Source organism: Pseudophryne corroboree, chromosome 8 (assembly GCF_028390025.1).
Source record: "Pseudophryne corroboree isolate aPseCor3 chromosome 8, aPseCor3.hap2, whole genome shotgun sequence".
Classification (NCBI taxonomy): Eukaryota; Metazoa; Chordata; class Amphibia; order Anura; family Myobatrachidae; genus Pseudophryne; species Pseudophryne corroboree.
In genome coordinates this window covers 393,286,280-393,304,953 of record NC_086451.1, presented here as the reverse complement: position 1 = coordinate 393,304,953, position 18,674 = coordinate 393,286,280, and the positions used below count along the sequence as shown (strand labels likewise).

At 45.5% G+C, this 18,674-nt stretch overlaps 1 protein-coding gene across 2 annotated transcripts in view; it reads right to left on the bottom strand.

The window, feature by feature from the left end:
- Positions 1-18,674, bottom strand: part of LOC134949251 (cytochrome P450 2F2-like) — a 188,492-nt gene that overhangs the window by 43,163 nt on the left and 126,655 nt on the right. For both annotated transcript variants that reach the window (XM_063937732.1, XM_063937731.1), the window contains exons 7-8: positions 9,697-9,838; positions 5,731-5,915 (exon numbers count right to left, since the gene is read on the bottom strand). In XM_063937732.1, the coding sequence (XP_063793802.1) occupies positions 5,731-5,915; positions 9,697-9,838 (327 nt within the window). The remainder of the gene's footprint in view (positions 1-5,730; positions 5,916-9,696; positions 9,839-18,674) is intronic.

The following is an 18,674-nucleotide window of genomic DNA, read 5'->3' as shown; positions in this document are numbered from 1 at the left end:
ATTTTGGAACCTCAACATTTTTGTTCTCCATATTTTAATAGGCACAACTAAAAGGCACCTCAGGTAAACAATGGAGATGGATGGATACTAGTATACTTATGGATGGACTGCCGAGTGCCGACACAGAGGTAGCTACAGCCGTGGACTACCGTACTGTGTCTGCTGCTAATATAGACTGGATGATAATGATATGAAATCAATATATATATGTATGTATATATAATATCACTAGTACTGCAGCCGGACAGGTAGATAATATATTTATTAGGTAATGATGACTGATGACGGACCTGCTGGACACTGTCAGCTCAGCAGCACCGCAGACTGCTACAGTAAGCTACTATACTATAGTAGTATGTACAAAGAAGAAAAAAAAAAAAAAACACGGGTAGGTGGTATACAATTATGGATGGACTGCCGAGTGCCGACACAGAGGTAGCTACAGCCGTGGACTACCGTACTGTGTCTGCTGCTAATATAGACTGGATGATAATGATATGAAATCAATATATATATGTATGTATATATAATATCACTAGTACTGCAGCCGGACAGGTAGATAATATATTTATTAGGTAATGATGACTGATGACGGACCTGCTGGACACTGTCAGCTCAGCAGCACCGCAGACTGCTACAGTAAGCTACTATACTATAGTAGTATGTACAAAGAAGAAAGAAAAAAAAAAACCACGGGTAGGTGGTATACAATTATGGATGGACTGCCGAGTGCCGACACAGAGGTAGCTACAGCCGTGGACTACCGTACTGTGTCTGCTGCTAATATAGACTGGATGATAATGATATGAAATCAATATATATATGTATGTATATATAATATCACTAGTACTGCAGCCGGACAGGTAGATAATATATTTCTTAGGTAATGATGACTGATGACGGACCTGCTGGACACTGTCAGGTCAGCAGCACCGCAGACTGCTACAGTAAGCTACTATAGTAGTATGTATAAAGAAGAATGAAAAAAAAAAAACCACGGGTAGGTGGTATACAATATTATATATATATATATATATATATATATATATATATATATATATTATATACAATTATATATATATATATTAAACTGGTGGTGATTGATTATTAAACTGGTGGTCAGGTCACTCACGTTGCAACTTGCAACTAGTACTCCGAGTCCTAAGCAGACAATCACAAAATATATTATTATACTGGTGGTCAGTGTGGTCACAACAATGGCAGTGTGGCACTGACTCTGGCAGCAAAAGTGTGCACTGTACGTTATATGTACTCCTGAGTCCTGCTCTCAGACTCTAACTGCTCCCCACTGTCAGTGTCTCCCCCACAAGTCAGATAATACAATACACTTACAGTCACACTATCTAATCTATATCACTTCAGCAAGTAGTGTAGTAGTATAGTAGTACTCCTCCTAATAATGCTCCCCAAAATTACTACTACTGTGTCTCTCTCGTCTCTACTGTGTCTCTCTCTTCTCTAAACGGAGAGGACGCCAGCCACGTCCTCTCCCTATGACTCTCAATGCACGTGTGAAAATGGCGGCGACGCGCGGCTCCTTATATAGAATCCGAGTCTCGCGATAGAATCCGAGCCTCGCGAGAATCCGACAGTGGGATGATGACGTTCGGGCGCGCTCGGGTTAACCGAGCAAGGCGGGAAGATCCGAGTCGCTCGGACCCGTGAAAAAAAACATGAAGTTCGGGCGGGTTCGGATTCAGAGGAACCGAACCCGCTCATCTCTATACTGCGACCAGCAATCGCCTCAGCCTGGATGTGCAGTGCTGGGGTGGCTTGGTCGGATTCCCTGACTGAAAATATTGATACCCTGGACAGGGACAATATATTATTGACTATAGAGCATTTAAAGGATGCATTTCTATATATGCGAGATGCACAGAGGGATATTTGCACTCTGGCATCAAGAGTAAGTGCGATGTCCATTTCTGCCAGAAGAGGGTTATGGACGCGACAGTGGTCAGGTGATGCGGATTCCAAACGGCATATGGAAGTATTGCCGTATAAAGGGGAGGAGTTATTTGGGGTCGGTCTATCGGACCTGGTGGCCACGGCAACGGCTGGGAAATCCACCTTTTTACCCCAGGTCACCTCTCAGCAGAAAAAGATACCGTCTTTTCAGGCTCAGTCCTTTCGTCCCCATAAGGGCAAGCGGGCAAAAGGCCACTCATATCTGCCCCGGGGCAGAGGAAGGGGAAAAAGACTGCAGCAGACAGCCTCTTCCCACGAACAGAAGCCCTCCCCCGCTTCTGCCAAGTCCTCAGCATGACGCTGGGGCCTTACAAGCGGACTCAGGCACGGTGGGGGCCCGTCTCAAGAATTTCAGCGCGCAGTGGGCTCACTCGCAAGTGGACCCCTGGATCCTGCAGGTGGTATCTCAGGGGTACAAATTGGAATTCGAGACGTCTCCCCCTCGCCGGTTCCTGAAGTCTGCTTTACCAACGTCTCCCCCCGACAGGGAGGCGGTATTGGAAGCCATTCACAAGCTGTTTTCCCAGCAGGTGATAATCAAGGTACCCCTCCTACAACAGGGAAAGGGGTATTATTCCACGCTGTTTGTGGTACCGAAGCCGGACGGCTCGGTGAGACCTATTTTAAATCTGAAATCCTTGAACACTTACATAAAAAGGTTCAAGTTCAAGATGGAGTCACTCAGAGCAGTGATAGCGAACCTGGAAGAAGGGGACTATATGGTGTCTCTGGACATCAAGGATGCTTACCTCCATGTCCCAATTTGCCCTTCTCACCAAGGGTACCTCAGGTTTGTGGTACAGAACTGTCACTATCAGTTTCAGACGCTGCCGTTTGGATTGTCCACGGCACCCCGGGTCTTTACCAAGGTAATGGCCGAAATGATGATTCTTCTTCGAAGAAAAGGCGTCTTAATTATCCCTTACTTGGACGATCTCCTGATAAGGGCAAGGTCCAGAGAACAGTTAGAGGTCGGAGTAGCACTATCTCAAGTAGTACTACGACAGCACGGATGGATTCTAAATATTCCAAAATCGCAGCTGATTCCGACGACACGTCTGCTGTTCCTAGGGATGATTCTGGACACAGTACAGAAAAAGGTGTTTCTCCCGGAGGAGAAAGCCAGGGAGTTATCCGACCTAGTCAGGAACCTCCTAAGACCAGGCCAAGTGTCAGTGCATCAATGCACAAGGGTCCTGGGAAAGATGGTGGCTTCTTACGAAGCGATTCCATTCGGCAGATTCCACGCAAGAACTTTTCAGTGGGATCTGCTGGACAAATGGTCCGGATCGCATCTTCAAATGCATCAGCGGATAACCCTGTCTCCAAGGACAAGGGTGTCTCTCCTGTGGTGGTTACAGAGTGCTCATCTCCTAGAGGGCCGCATATTCGGCATTCAGGATAGGGTCCTGGTGACCACGGATGCCAGCCTGAGAGGCTGGGGAGCAGTCACACAGGGAAGAAATTTCCAGGGCTTGTGGTCAAGCATGGAAACGTCACTTCACATAAATATCCTGGAACTAAGGGCCATTTACAATGCCCTAAGTCAGGCAAGGCCTCTGCTTCAGGGTCAGCCGGTGTTGATCCAGTCGGACAACATCACGGCAGTCGCCCACGTAAACAGACAGGGCGGCACAAGAAGCAGGAGGGCAATGACGGAAGTTGCAAGGATTCTTCGCTGGGCGGAAAATCATGTGATAGCACTGTCAGCAGTGTTCATTCCAGGAGTGGACAACTGGGAAGCAGACTTCCTCAGCAGACACGATCTCCACCCGGGGGAGTGGGGACTTCACCCAGAAGTCTTCCACATGATTGTGAACCGTTGGGAAAAACCAAAGGTGGACATGATGGCGTCCCGCCTCAACAAAAAACTGGACAGATATTGCGCCAGGTCAAGGGATCCTCAGGCAATAGCTGTGGACGCTCTGGTAACACCGTGGGTGTACCAGTCAGTGTATGTGTTCCCTCCTCTGCCTCTCATACCCAAGGTACTGAGAATCATAAGAAGGAGAGGAGTAAAGACTATACTCGTGGCTCCGGATTGGCCAAGAAGGACTTGGTACCCGGAACTTCAAGAGATGCTCACGGAAGACACGTGGCCTCTACCTCTAAGAAAGGACCTGCTCCAGCAGGGACCATGTCTGTTCCAAGACTTACCGCGGCTGCGTTTGACGGCATGGCGGTTGAACGCCGGATCCTGAAGGAAAAAGGCATTCCGGATGAAGTCATCCCTACCCTGATCAAAGCCAGGAAGGATGTAACTGTGCAACATTATCACCGTATTTGGCGTAAATATGTTGCGTGGTGTGAGGCCAGGAAGGCCCCTACAGAGGAATTTCAACTGGGTCGTTTCCTGCATTTCCTGCAAACAGGACTGTCTATGGGCCTAAAATTAGGGTCCATTAAGGTTCAAATTTCGGCCCTGTCAATATTCTTCCAAAAAGAACTAGCTTCAGTTCCTGAAGTTCAGACGTTTGTCAAGGGGGTACTGCATATACAGCCTCCTTTTGTGCCTCCAGTGGCACCTTGGGATCTCAATGTAGTTTTGGGATTCCTAAAATCACATTGGTTTGAACCACTCACCACGGTGGACTTAAAATATCTCACATGGAAAGTGGTAATGCTGTTAGCCCTGGCTTCAGCCAGGCGTGTATCAGAATTGGCGGCTTTATCCTATAAAAGCCCTTACCTAATTTTTCATACGGATAGGGCAGAATTGAGGACTTGTCCTCAATTTCTCCCTAAGGTGGTTTCAGCATTTCACTTAAACCAGCCTATTGTGGTGCCTGCGGCTACTAGGGACTTGGAGGATTCCAAGTTGCTGGACGCAGTCAGGGCCCTGAAAATATATGTTTCCAGGACGGCTGGAGTCAGAAAAACTGACTCGCTGTTTATTCTGTATGCACCCAACAAGCTGGGTGCTCCTGCTTCTAAGCAGACGATTGCTCGTTGGATTTGTAGTACAATTCAGCTTGCACATTCTGTGGCAGGCCTGCCACAGCCAAAATCTGTAAAAGCCCATTCCACACGGAAAGTGGGCTCATCTTGGGCGGCTGCCCGAGGGGTCTCGGCTTTACAACTTTGCCGAGCAGCTACTTGGTCAGGGGCAAACACGTTTGCTAAATTCTACAAATTTGATACCCTGGCTGAGGAGGACCTGGAGTTCTCTCATTCGGTGCTGCAGAGTCATCCACACTCTCCCGCCCGTTTGGGAGCTTTGGTATAATCCCCATGGTCCTTTCGGAGTCCCCAGCATCCACTAGGACGTCAGAGAAAATAAGAATTTACTTACCGATAATTCTATTTCTCATAGTCCGTAGTGGATGCTGGGCGCCCATCCCAAGTGCGGATTGTCTGCAATACTTGTACATAGTTATTGTTACAAAAATCGGGTTATTATTGTTGTGAGCCATCTTTTCAGAGGCTCCTCTGTTATCATGCTGTTAACTGGGTTCAAATCACAAGTTGTACGGTGTGATTGGTGTGGCTGGTATGAGTCTTACCCGGGATTCAAAATCCTTCCTTATTGTGTACGCTCGTCCGGGCACAGTATCCTAACTGAGGCTTGGAGGAGGGTCATAGGGGGAGGAGCCAGTGCACACCAGGTAGTCCTAAAGCTTTTACTTTTGTGCCCAGTCTCCTGCGGAGCCGCTATTCCCCATGGTCCTTTCGGAGTCCCCAGCATCCACTACGGACTATGAGAAATAGAATTATCGGTAAGTAAATTCTTATTATTGTTACCTCGCAGAATGTATAATTACGAATCTGGGTGTCCTTGATCAGTTCATGAGGAAGGCCTAGTGCAGTTATATTAGCATATCTCTGAAGCTCATGTATAAATGCTTCCGTATAAGGCATCCTATGTCTATCCTCATAAGTTGGAGAACGACAACCAATGACATCATCTATCTCTTGGTAGACCTTCTCTGTGGAAACAGAATATTACGTAACAATCTTACAAGATACCCATTCCTATTACTAAATTCCTATCAAAACTATGGGGGTAATTCCAAGTTGATCGCAGCAGGAATTTTTTTAGCAGTTGGGCAAAACCATGTGCACTGCAGGGGAGGCAGATATAACATGTGCAGAGAGAGTTAGATTTGGGTGGGTTATTTTGTTTCTCTTCAGGGTAAATACTGGCTGCTTTATTTTTACACTGCAAATTAGATTGCAGATTGAACTCACCACACCCAAATCTAACTCTCTCTGCACATGTTATATCTGCCTCCCCTGCAGTGCACATGGTTTTGCCCAGTTGCTAAAAAAATGTCCTGCTGCGATCAACTTGGAATTACCCCCTATATGAATACTTGGGGAGGGAGGCATAGTAAATTAGTCTTTTTAGTGATATCAGAACAGGCAGTATTAGTTCCACTCAATACTTATTAAATAGGCTTACCCATGTGTTTCCCATGTAAATGTGTTTTCACTCTGTATATGCTCTGAGCTTAGGCCTCCGATTCAGCATCAATTGCTAATGTGCTGAAAACGCTATTAGGCGATTTCAGCAGATGTGCACATGCAATTGCAGTGTAAGTCCTGTCAGGGGGCGGTGATGGAGCGTCGACGCCGTGTTTTGTAGGCGTTGATGCACTATTTGGGGGACGTGGTCCAGACAATGCAGGCATGTCCAGACCATTTGTGGGGCGGGCCACGGCAGCCGCATCATGTCACCTGCAGCCGCTGCGACCCAAAAGATAGTGGCCCTCCATCTGCCTTTGCAGCTAGGCTGCAAAGGCAGGGAGCAACCCTCATTATGCGAGCGCATCACTGTTGAGCGATGCACTAAAATTTTAGCGGGGGGTGCAGGACCCAGCATCCGGGTGGACTTGCCTCTGAATAAGGCCCTTAGCACACAGTGTCAGGTGATGCACAACTCAGCGCCTGATTCAGAGACGGACGGTGTGTCGATATTTTCACAGTTGAGCAATTCTTTGGTACTGGGCAGTCCAGGAATCCCTTACTGTGGACACCCGAAAACAAGTGTCTGAAGAAGTTTGCAATTTTTTTCAACAAATCTCACATTTGAGGAGGCTTTTGCAACACCTGGGCATTTCAGAGTGGATGGAGACTAGGAGGCAGTGTTTAAAGTGGCTAGAGTGGTGGTGAAACTCACCCCCCACCCCAGCAACTTAGTTGCAAAGGGATTGCACCTGCCGCAGGCGAGCGCTGCAAAAAGGGGTGTGGTCATGCAATAGTATCCCCAATTCAAATTATGCCGCACATTAGCACAATCTTATTCACATTACACCACATAGTAATGTCCCTCATTCATGTTATGACACACATTAGTGCGCCTTATATACAAAGCCCACAGGAGTAGCATTCCTAAGACACATAATGCCTGCAGCAGTAACGCCCCTTATACAATGCCCACAGTAGTAGTGCCCCGTATGCAATGTTCACTGTAGTGGTAGTGCCCACAGTGGTAGTGCCCCTTATGTAGAGCCCATAGTAGTGGTGCCCCTTATGTCCCCAGGAGTGATGCCCCTTATGAAGTGCTCCCTATACAACACCCTCATTAGTTGTGCCCCCAGTAGTAATGCCCCTGTGTAGTATTGCCCCCAGTAGTAATGACCCTGTGTAGTAGTGCCCCCAGTAGTAATGCCCTCAGTAGTAATGCCCCCTGAAGTAGTCCACCATGTAGTAGTGCTCCCAGTAGTAAAGCCCTGTAGTTATGCCCCATGTAGTATTGCCCCCAGTAGTTAGCCCCCTGTAGTTTAGCCCCCATGTGGTTAGCCCCCATGTAGTTTGCCCCCAGTAGTTTGCCCCATGTAGTTAGACCCCTGTAGTTTAGCCCCCAGTAGTTAGCCCCCTATAGTTTATCCCCCATGTAGTTAGCCCACCGTAGTTTAGCCCCCAGTAGTTTAGTCCTCATGTAGTTTGCCTCCAGTATTTTGCCCCCAGTAGTTAGCCCCCATGTAGTTTAGTCCTCATGTAGTTATCCCCCAAGCAGTTAGCCCCTTGTAGTTTAGCCCCCATGTAGTTTGCCCCCAGTAGTTAGCCGTTGGTAGTTTAGCCCCCATATACTGTAGTTTGTCCCTAGTAGTTTAGCCCCCATGTAGTTTAGCCCCTATGTAGTTTGCCCCCAGTAGTTAGCCCCCATGTAGTTTGCCCCCAGTAGTTAGCCCCCATGTAGTTTGCCCCCAGTAGTTACCCCATGTAATTAGCCCCCTGTAGTTTAGCCCCCATGTAGTTTGCCCCCAGTAGTTTGCTACCAGTAGCACCACTTACACATAACAAAAAAATAAACACAATACTCACCAAGCCCCGCTCCTGCGTCCGACCAATGTAGTGCAGTCCTTCTGGTGCCTGCTCCTCGGAACTATGGGAGAGACATCATGACGTCTCTCAGGTGTGTCACAGGTGTGTCCGAGAATGCTGCTATATTCCCAATTGCAAATCCACTACTTTAGAGGACATATTTAGATTTGTACACTCCATCTCATCACTAGTTCACTCCATTGCATGGCAGAGCACAAGGGGATTAGCATTTGCATATATCCACAACTGTTACTCATAGAGCGGCTGTGATTGTGGCTGCAGTATTACCCATCCCTGAATCAGGCCCTCATGTCCACTTGTAGCTGATTGGGCATAATTGGGTGGTAACAGGGTCTTTGCATAAAAGCAAAATTGAGAAAGAGCATGTCGATGGAGTTTTGATGGAATTGTGAACAATGGGGGTAATTCCAAGTTGATCGCAGCAGGATTTTTGTTAGCAGCTGGGCAAAACCATGGGGGTCATTCCGAGTTGTTCGCTCGTTGCCGATTTTCGCAATGGAGCGATTAATGCGAAAATGCGCATGCACATGGTACGCAGTGCGCATGCGCTAAGTATTTTAGCTCAAAACTTAGTAGATTTACTCACGGCAGAACGAAGAATTTTCATCGTTGAAGTGATCGGAGTGTGATTGACAGGAAGTGGGTGTTTGTGGGCGGATACTCAGTGTTTTCACGGCGTTTGCGGAAAAATGCAAGCGTGCCAGGGAAAAACGCGGGAGTGGCTGGAGAAACGGGGGAGTGTCTGGGCGAACGCTGGGTGTGTTTGTGACGTCAAACCAGGAACGAAAAGGACTGAGCTAGTCGCAATGGCAGAGTAAGTCTGGAGCTACTCAGAAACTGCGGGATAATCGTTACGAGAAAATTAGCGAATCTTTCGTTCACAATTCTGCTATGCTAAGAAACACTCCCAGTAGGCGGCGGCTTAGCGTGTGCAATGCTGCTAAAAGCAGCTAGCGAGCGAACAACTTGGAATCATCCCCAATGTGCACTGCAGGGGAGGCAGATATAACATGCGCAGAAAGAGTTAGATTTGGGTGGGTTATTTTGTTTCTGTGCAGGGTAAATACTGGCTGCTTTATTTTTACACTGCAATTTAGATTGCAGATTGAACACACCCCACCCAAATCTAACTCTCTCTGCACATGTTAAATCTGCCTCCCCTGCAGTGCACATGGTTTTGCCCAACTGCTAACAAAAATCCTGCTGCAATCAGCTTGTAATTACCCCCCATGTGTTTTCAGATGGATTGACTCTTGCAAACAGATAGAGCTGGTGCAATTGAACACTGTTAATGATTTGGCTAGGAAAGCAAGCATTCTGAAAGTGGTGGTGCACGTCCAGAGATGAGCACAATTAAGTATACAGATGAATATCTGCATTTATCTCTATGCACCTATTGATTCTGTATTTGGTATTTACCTGCTATATTGGGGTGTTTCAAGATCAGTAAAAAGAGGTAACACAGTGTATTGGCCACAGTTTCTGTCCCAGCAAAGATCAAGGTCATGGTGCTCATTATCAAAGTGTCATGGTTATAGTAGGTGGAATTGTTTTTCTTCTCCTGAAAAAAGAAAATTACAGTAATTTCAAGTTTGGGGAAGCAGGAAGAGAATAGTTGGCTAGATCAACAGAAGTTCTATAGAGGGTTTAATAATAACAGTCTTTCCTAGGTGAACATTGGAAATCGCCACCTTGTTGAGGGCCTAGTATAATTTACAGATGAACAGATCACCTGGGATCAGTATGTGATATCGACGACCAGGATCCCAGCGATCATTATACTGATGTCGGGATCCCGGTCATTAGAATGCCAGCAGGGGTGACAAGTGCAACAAGGCCCCTTGTGGGCTCGCTGTGCTCGGCACACTGCGGGTTCAGTGGTGAGCTTTGCTCGCCACATGTTCTATTCTCCCTCTATGGGTGTTGTAGACACCCACAGAGGGGGAATCACCTACCTTGCCATTATGATGGTGGCGGTATGGTGCCCCTGGTGGCATCCCATCATCTGTATTGTGAAAAGCTGGGATCTCATCCATCGGTATGCTGACCGCATACTGACCACCTGAAATGCACACTACTCAATTGAAAAACTATAAAGAGTGGCACATAACCTATGTAACATTAGTGACAGTTCCACAACAAAAGAAAATTAGTAAACATTTACACAATCAGTGTAAAACATTGTAAAACTGTTCCTGCTTCAGCTCTGCTCAGCTCCAAACAATTCCTAAATAGTGCAAGAAAAGAGGGAAAGTTTTGTTGGGGAAAAATATTTCACATTTGCTACTATACGGAGAGGTATGGCTTAGAACACAGGTTCTCAAACTCGGTCCTCAGGACCCCACACGGTGCATGTTTTGCAGGTCTCCTCACAGAATCACAAGTGACATAATTAACTCCACCTGTGGACCTTTTAAAATGTGTCTGTGAGTAATTAATACACCTGTGCACCTGCTGGGTTACCTGCAAAACATGCACTGTGTGGGGTCCTGAGGACCGAGTTTGAGAACCACTGGCTTAGAAGATACAGATAGTGGGTGTATTGCTCTTTATCTTCATCAATGAACACATCTAATATGACTCCATTGCTGCTTTGATACACCATCTACAGATGTATCTTACATGTACAGGCTTCTGAGGTGCAGGATTACTAATCACCTGGCTCTGCTGGCCTGCTGTTTCGCCAGTTATGGAGTCCCACCTAATATACCCCTTATGCCATAGCCAGATTAAGGAAGGGGGGGGGGGGTGCAGGGCATACTCTATCCTGGGCCCCCCTCTTTCAGGGGGCCCCCACTGGTCAGAGCACACTGACATCACTAGTTTTCCCTCTTATGCAGCAGCAGAACCAGACAGCCAGAATGCGAGCAGGACAGTATGCAATGCAGGCAGAGACACAGCAGTATCAGATTTAATGAACTATCGTCTGAGCTTCCCAACCAGAGGAGAGATAGGAGGGTGGAGATAGCTATAAGTGACACAGGGTGGGATCCCTGTGTCACTTACAGCTCTGTCCACACCTGGGTGTCTGAGTCCTGTGTAACTTGTTATCTAATGAGGGTCTAGAGAGACACAAACACAATCTTCCTAAATCCTGTCCAAGCAGAACCGGCCTTAGGCATATGCAAACTAGGCAAATGCCTAGGGCATTTGGTATGTTTAGGGGCACCAGCAGCTTCTGCTGATTAAAATGATATGCAGCATGCCTATATTCTGTGTGTGACTGCGGCTGTATTTGCATACGAAATGCTACGTTGCAGTGTATTCCTGGAAATCACTGTAATGTAGCATTTCGTATGCAGATACAGCCGCAGTCGCACACAGAATACAGGCATGCTGCATATCATTTTAATCAGCAGAAGCAGCTTGTGCATCCTAGCCACATAGTAATGCAAATAAGACGCATTTTCGTAACCAATAGGCCCACAACGTTAGCAGAGCTGCCAGCTGACTCATGCCAGGCATCTCCTGCAGAACTAGCGGCGGTGCTAGGGGGCACCAGCCAAAATCTTGCCTAGGGCATCATATTGGTTAGGGCCGGCTCTGTGTCCAAGTGTGTAAGTAGTACAGAGGCTGCTACTATTTTTGCATGTGACCAGATAAATTATATATTTTATTTTTCTATGTGTATTTTAAGTTTGTTTAAGTTGTTTTTTGTTCCACTTCAAGAGAATTTTATAAAATAGTTACTTTCGATTAGGTGGTGCTATAAATTGTACCCAAGCATTATTGAACTATTAGTTTAAATCTAATATACACCATTGGGCTAAATTTAATATACACAATCCATACCTCCCAGCATGACCCATTACAGGAGGGGAAAAAGGCTCTCCACTTGGACTTCCTTCTTAACTTATAATTGCAATCACCTGTGTTGAATCACCTTTCTTATCAATGAAATAGTTCAACACAAGTGACTACAATCACATATTAAGAGGGAAGTTCGCGTAAAGAGCATTTTGTCCCTCCTGGAATGGGTCATGTTGGTTGGTATGCACAATCTAATATACAGCGGTCCCCCCCTTCCACCGGGGGCCCCCTGTCTAAAGTGCCTAGGGCACACCCAAGGCTTAATCTGGCCCTGCCTTATGCAGTGTAGATGTCAGGTCAGGCTGACGTGAGGGATCTGACAAGCGGATCAGACCAGGAGAAGTAGAGACTACAGGAGGGAGAATGCGAGGAGGACAAACATAGGGGGTAACTCAGACTGCATCTCTGCAGCGGCAGTTATTGAAGTCTGAATTACTTTGTGGAGTGAGAGTGTGCAGTGGCCGTACTGCATGTGCGCACCCAGGGAGCCCAGTGAGATGTTATCAGCATCCTGATAGCACACCTGTATTCTGTAAAAATCTAGGGGTGGTGCTGTTAAAAAAAGTACACTGGTCCTGTATTCTGCAAAAATACAGGGGTGCTGCTGTTAAAATAAAAGTACATTGGTTCTGTATGCTGTAAAAATACAGGGGCGCTGTTGTTAAAATCAAAGTACACTGGCCCTGTTTGCTGTAAAAATTCTGGGGCGCTGTTGTTAAAATAAAAGTACACTAGTCCTGTATGCTATAAAAATACAGGGGCGCTGTTGTTAAAATCAAAGTACACTGGCCCTGTATGCTGTAAAAATACAGGGGTGCTGCTGTTAAAATAAAAGTACACTGGTCCTGTATGCTGTAAAAATACAGCTGCACTGTTGATAAAATCAAAGTACACTGGCCCTGTATGCTGTAAAAATTCTGGGGTGCTGTTGTTAAAATAAAAGTACACTGGTCCTGTATGTTGTAAAAATACAGTGGCGTTGTTGCTAAAATAAAAGTATACCAGTCCTGTATGCTGTAAATATTCTGGGATGCTGTTATTAAAATAAAATTACACTAATCCAGTGTCACACATCGGGGATCGTGTCCGCTGGCTCTCCTGGCGGCTCCGGCCTCTGATGGGTTCCGGGTCCCGGCGTCTGGCTGGCGCTGCTCCCGGCGGTCCTCCGGAGCGTGGGCGCCGCCATTGTGCCCGGCGTCCACATAGGTGTTGTGAGCAGGTAACGTCACTTGCTCCCCTCTCCGCCAATCAGGGTGAAGCGGGAAGTTCAAAAGCGGACGCCCGTCTGTGTCCGGCGCCTGAGTATCGTCTCTCTACTGTAACGAACGCCAGTGCTCCTGGTAGCAGCGTGTTTTCCTGTGGCTATACTCCAGCGCTGCCTGCATCCAAGGTGTCTACCTGCAAAGCATAGTCCCCAGTGTTCACATTATTCAGCATGTCTTATGGGTTGAACAAACTTTAGTCTTTTAGTCTTCAGCATCGCTCACAAGTCATTCATTCTTCTGTGTGCTTCAACATCGCTCTCAAATCTTGTCACATCGATTTCTTCAGCATCGCTCACAAGTCCTTCATTCTTCTGTGTGCTTCAGCATCGCCCCCAAATCCTGTCACATCGATTTCTTCAGCATCGCTCACAAGTCCTTCATTCTTCTGTGTGCTTCAGCATCGCCCCCAAATCCTGTCACATCGATTTCTTCAGCATCGCTCACAAGTCCTTCATTCTTCTGTGTGCTTCAGCATCGCTCTCAAACCTTTGTCACATCGAGTTCTTCAGCGTTATACACAAATTATAATTGCCAAGTAGTTCTGCATGAGGAAGACCTATATCCGTCCGTCCCTACTCCGGGCCAGCTGCAGTTCCTCTTCCCGACCATCGGAAGAACCCTCGAATTCTCAACTACTTCAAACCAGGTCATTGACAGTATACTCAGGCCTAATGGACCCGGGGGATCGCAACGCAGAGTCAAGTGCTTTTCAAAATTTGGCCTCCCGAGTTCAGAGTCAGGAGGCGGCACAGGGCCAGGTGATGCAGCATCTCCAGGAATTATCTGGTCGTCTGGATCAAATTCAAGCTACTTTGGCTTCTGTTGGTCCGGCTCCTGCTCAGGTATCTGCTCCAGTAGTTGCTTCCAGTAATGTTCAATCCTCAGCTGTAATCAGGCCACGTCTTCAGTTTTCTAATCCCTCCCGCTACAATGGGAATCCTAAAAATTGCCGCGGTTTTCTAAATCAGTGTGAGGTGCACTTTGAACTTCTTTCGATCAGCGATTGGCGGGCGTCCCCGTGTGAAGAGAATCAAGCTGCTGATTGGGCTATGCAAATGAGATATATTCATGTCTAATGGAGCCGCTCGTGTTGCTCCCTGACGAAGCTGCCATAGACGCAGTGAAACACGCGTGTTGGGCACGGCGTGTCCACGTGTGCTTTACTCCATGAAATGTAGAAAATAACCGTATATGAATGTAAGATGTTACTTAGTAGTCTTCACCAGTAGAAAACTGACACTGAGTTAGTGAAATCTGATAGATGGGAATAGATTGATAGCAGGATATAACACCTCAAGCATATACTGACAGCTACTAGTAATCTCAGCTGCCATAATTAAGCACTGTATGGATCGCATTATTATTTCTGTGCACTATTAGCTGTATTACTGTGCTAACCATAATATACTTATGAAGAAATTGAGGCAAATGATACCCCTTTTACACTCGCAGAAAAATCCCGGGATATTGCACGTGAACGCGCATCATCCCGGGATTTTTCTCAGTGTAAATGGGTACAGGGACAATTTCCCGGGATGAGCATCCCGGGATTTCATCCCAGGTCTAGAGCAGGGTTGAACCCGGGACCGTCCCGGGAAGCTGCCAGTGTAAACGGGTATACCGGGTCAAGGCGACCCGGCACCCGTTCTCTTCATAGGAGTAGGCGGTGCTTGGAGAAGATTATCTCCAAGCACCGCCTCTGGGAGACTCGGCGGTGATGTCACTGACCCAGCAATATGCCGGGTAAGCCCGCTAATGTGAAAGGGTCATTCCCGGGAATGTGTCCCGGCAAATATACCGGGACACATTCCCGGGAATGAACTTTCCTGCGAGTGTAAAAGAGGTATAAATGTCTAAGAGTTACCCAGTCAGCAGGATACTTAAATGAATATAGTGTAACAAAATCTTGTCTGGTAACACTGAAAGACTGAGAAGCAGCTGCATGTCTCATGAGTAGCTGTACTTCCAACAGTATCTTTATATAAGATTGTTACAAATAAACATATCTCCCTAAGTGTGCCAAGTAGCTGGATGTCCTAGTAATACACAACAACCTACACTCTGCAATAATAAACGAATAATAAATAATGAATCAAGCAGTAGCAATATATCCTACTGGCTTTCTTCCTGACACAGTGTTGTAAAAAATCAATCTTACTTAGGAAACAGTGAAGGTACAATTATTTGAAGTGGATTAATGCCATATTCCCGAATACACAATACATCCAAACATTTAATTTATATTAATCAATGCGAACATTGGATGAATTGATGATAGACTCCTCTCCATAGATAATAAAACTTATTGGATGAATTGATGATAGATTCTTTTCCATAGATGGCTTAACCTATATTATGAATTGATTTAAGACAATTTACTCTGCTCCTATTTAATTAGGGTCTACTTAGTACATATGAAGATATAAGCCCCTTTGGGCCTCTTTAATCTATAATACAATAGGCTATATCTACTTTTAGGACCCATAGGACTACTATATATATAACAAACGGGATCGTTACAGTTTATATTAATAGAATCGCACTGTAAAATAATAAGGAATATCCCTTCAACAGTGCAGCAAGAAGTCTGATAAAATCTCAAATATATGTATTGCAGTAGCTGTCAGTAATAACTGACATGAGATGAGACGTATTACATTGTCTGCTTTCTAATATATTAGAGATTGCTATACCTCTTAAGAAAGCAGTACTACTTATATTAAAATCAAAACTGTACAAGTCCCGATTGTCATCATAAAGGAAGAGTGCTATATAAGATAACTGGAATTGCTATATTCCTCTAAGGAGATGTATTACATTGTCTGCTTTCTAATATATTAGAGATTGCTATACCTCTTAAGAAAGCAGTACTACTTATATTAAAATCAAAACTGTACAAGTCCCGATTGTCATCATAAAGGAAGAGTGCTATATAAGATAACTGGAATTGCTATATTCCTCTAAGCAACTCTACTTGTCATTAGCAGACATGAAATTAGACAAATTAAGTTGTCTTATTAACCACTTGTTGCTCCCTAGTAGACTTGAGATTGCCATATCTCTAAGGGAAGCAATATTGATTACATAGAAATCAGACTGAAAAAGGTCTGAGTGTGATTGTAAAGGAAGAGGGTTATACATGACAACTAGAACTGCTATACTCCTTAAAGTTATCTCACTTGCTAATACTCTATTAAATAAGTGGAACCTATAATTAAATGGGAGCAATTCTCTCCTCCTGGGATAATAATTAATATAAAAATATCCCAAGTTTGGAGATTTATTTTTCATACTACATATATTGAAACATTTCGTCTAAAGAATCATAATCGGGAATATAGTCAAAAGGGACATAGAGATATAGTGATCCCTAACGACTGATCAATCTTATAACTGGAGGTGGGTTAATTTTATTATATCTATCTACCCCCACAGTCTTACTACTGGGAATGATTTTTTAAGAATCTACCCTCGCCTGGTGAATGGTGTATAAATAACAAGTTTTACTAATAATATTACAGTATAAAACTATTATATTAATAACTTGACCATACACAAGGTAAATTGGCGGAGGTGGCCTAGTAAAGAATTACACGTGGACACGCCTTTTAATCTTTCATTCACATTTCTTTATTTTTCTCTATTCACCTATATGTCTGTTTTGTGATTTTAAACCTTATGTTTCACTGCGAGTTTGGGATAAACATATAAATACACATCTCATTTTAATGTATACTTAATAAAGGTTATTTTTTATAATATAATCATTTTCTGTCTCAAGTGCGTCAACAGTACAGACTTCTTCTTGTCCTTTTTCCCCTCCCAATTCTAGCACATAATTTTCCCACGGATCGGTCTAAAGTGGCCTATATCATTTCCTTGCTCGAAGGTGCAGCATTGGATTGGGTGTCTCCATTATGGGAAAGGTTGGATCCGTTGGTCTCCAATTACGCTAACTTCATCGCGTCCTTCCGGAGAATTTTTGATGAGCCCGGTAGGGCTACCGCTGTCTCTTCAGATTTGCTTCGAGTTCGACAAGGCTCCCGCTCCGTGGGACAGTACGTTGTTCAATTCGAGACCATTGCCTCTGAATTATGTTGGAACAACGATGCTCTCCGGGCTGCCTTTTGGAATGGGCTCTCTGATCGCCTGAAGGATGAGCTAGTCACTAGGGATTTGCCGGATCCACTGGAAGAATTGACCTCGGTCTGTGTCAAGGTGGACCTTCGCATGCAGGAACGTGGAGGAGAACGTAGTCGGTCGGATCGGTCAAGGTCTCGGCATCCTCCTCCTAGGCCAGTGGCATTACCAGCTCCGGATGAACCTAAGCAAATTAACCGGTCCCGACTGTCTCCGGAGGAACGACAACGCAGACTTGACAGTAAACTCTGCCTTTATTGTGGAGCTGCAGATCATTTCATCAAATTTTGTAAATCTCGCCCGGGAAACGGGCAGGCCTAGCTTGTTCCAGAAGAGTCAAGTTGGGAGTCACGTCCAAATCTTCTCCAATTGTGGATTGTCTACTCTCTGTGTCTCTGTTGTCCGAGCTGACTTCCAAACCCCGGTATGCCCTGTTAGACTCTTGGGCTGCAGGAAACTTTATTTCTCATCCTTGTGCTCTGAGTTTGGGTTTGAAATTGCAGTCTGTCAAACAACCAATTATGTTGACTACCATCAACGGTACCAAAATATCTGGTGGTCTTATTACAAGTCACACGGAGCCAATCAAGTTGCAAGTCGGGGCGTTACATCAAGAGTTTTTAGAATTTCTAGTGATTCCGGAAATGCCACATGATCTCGTCCTTGGCTTGCCTTGGCTCAAAACCCATAATCCCCAAATTGATTGGAAATCGTCTCAAATATTATCTTGGAGTTCCTACTGTCACTCTAGTTGTCTCACACCTGTTATTCCACTCCGTGCCTCTTCCGGATCAGTTGAGGACCTCATTCCAGAGGCCTATCGTGAGTTTACGGATGTATTCTCTGAGCAGGCAGCTGACCGGTTACCTCCCCATAGACCATGGGACTGTCCCATTGAGCTTATTCCTGGGATGATGCCACCCCGAGGATGCACGTATCCCCTGTCTTTACCCGAGACTCAGGCAATGTCAGATTATATTAAATCAAATCTTCAAAAAGGGTTCATTTGCCCTTCTACCTCCCCGGCTGGAGCAGGTTTCTTTTTCGTGAAAAAAAGATGGGGGTCTAAGACCATGCATAGATTACCGTGGATTGAACGATATCACTATCAAGAATAGATACCCCTTGCCGCTCATCACGGAGTTATTCGATAAAGTACGTGGAGCCAGCATCTTTACAAAG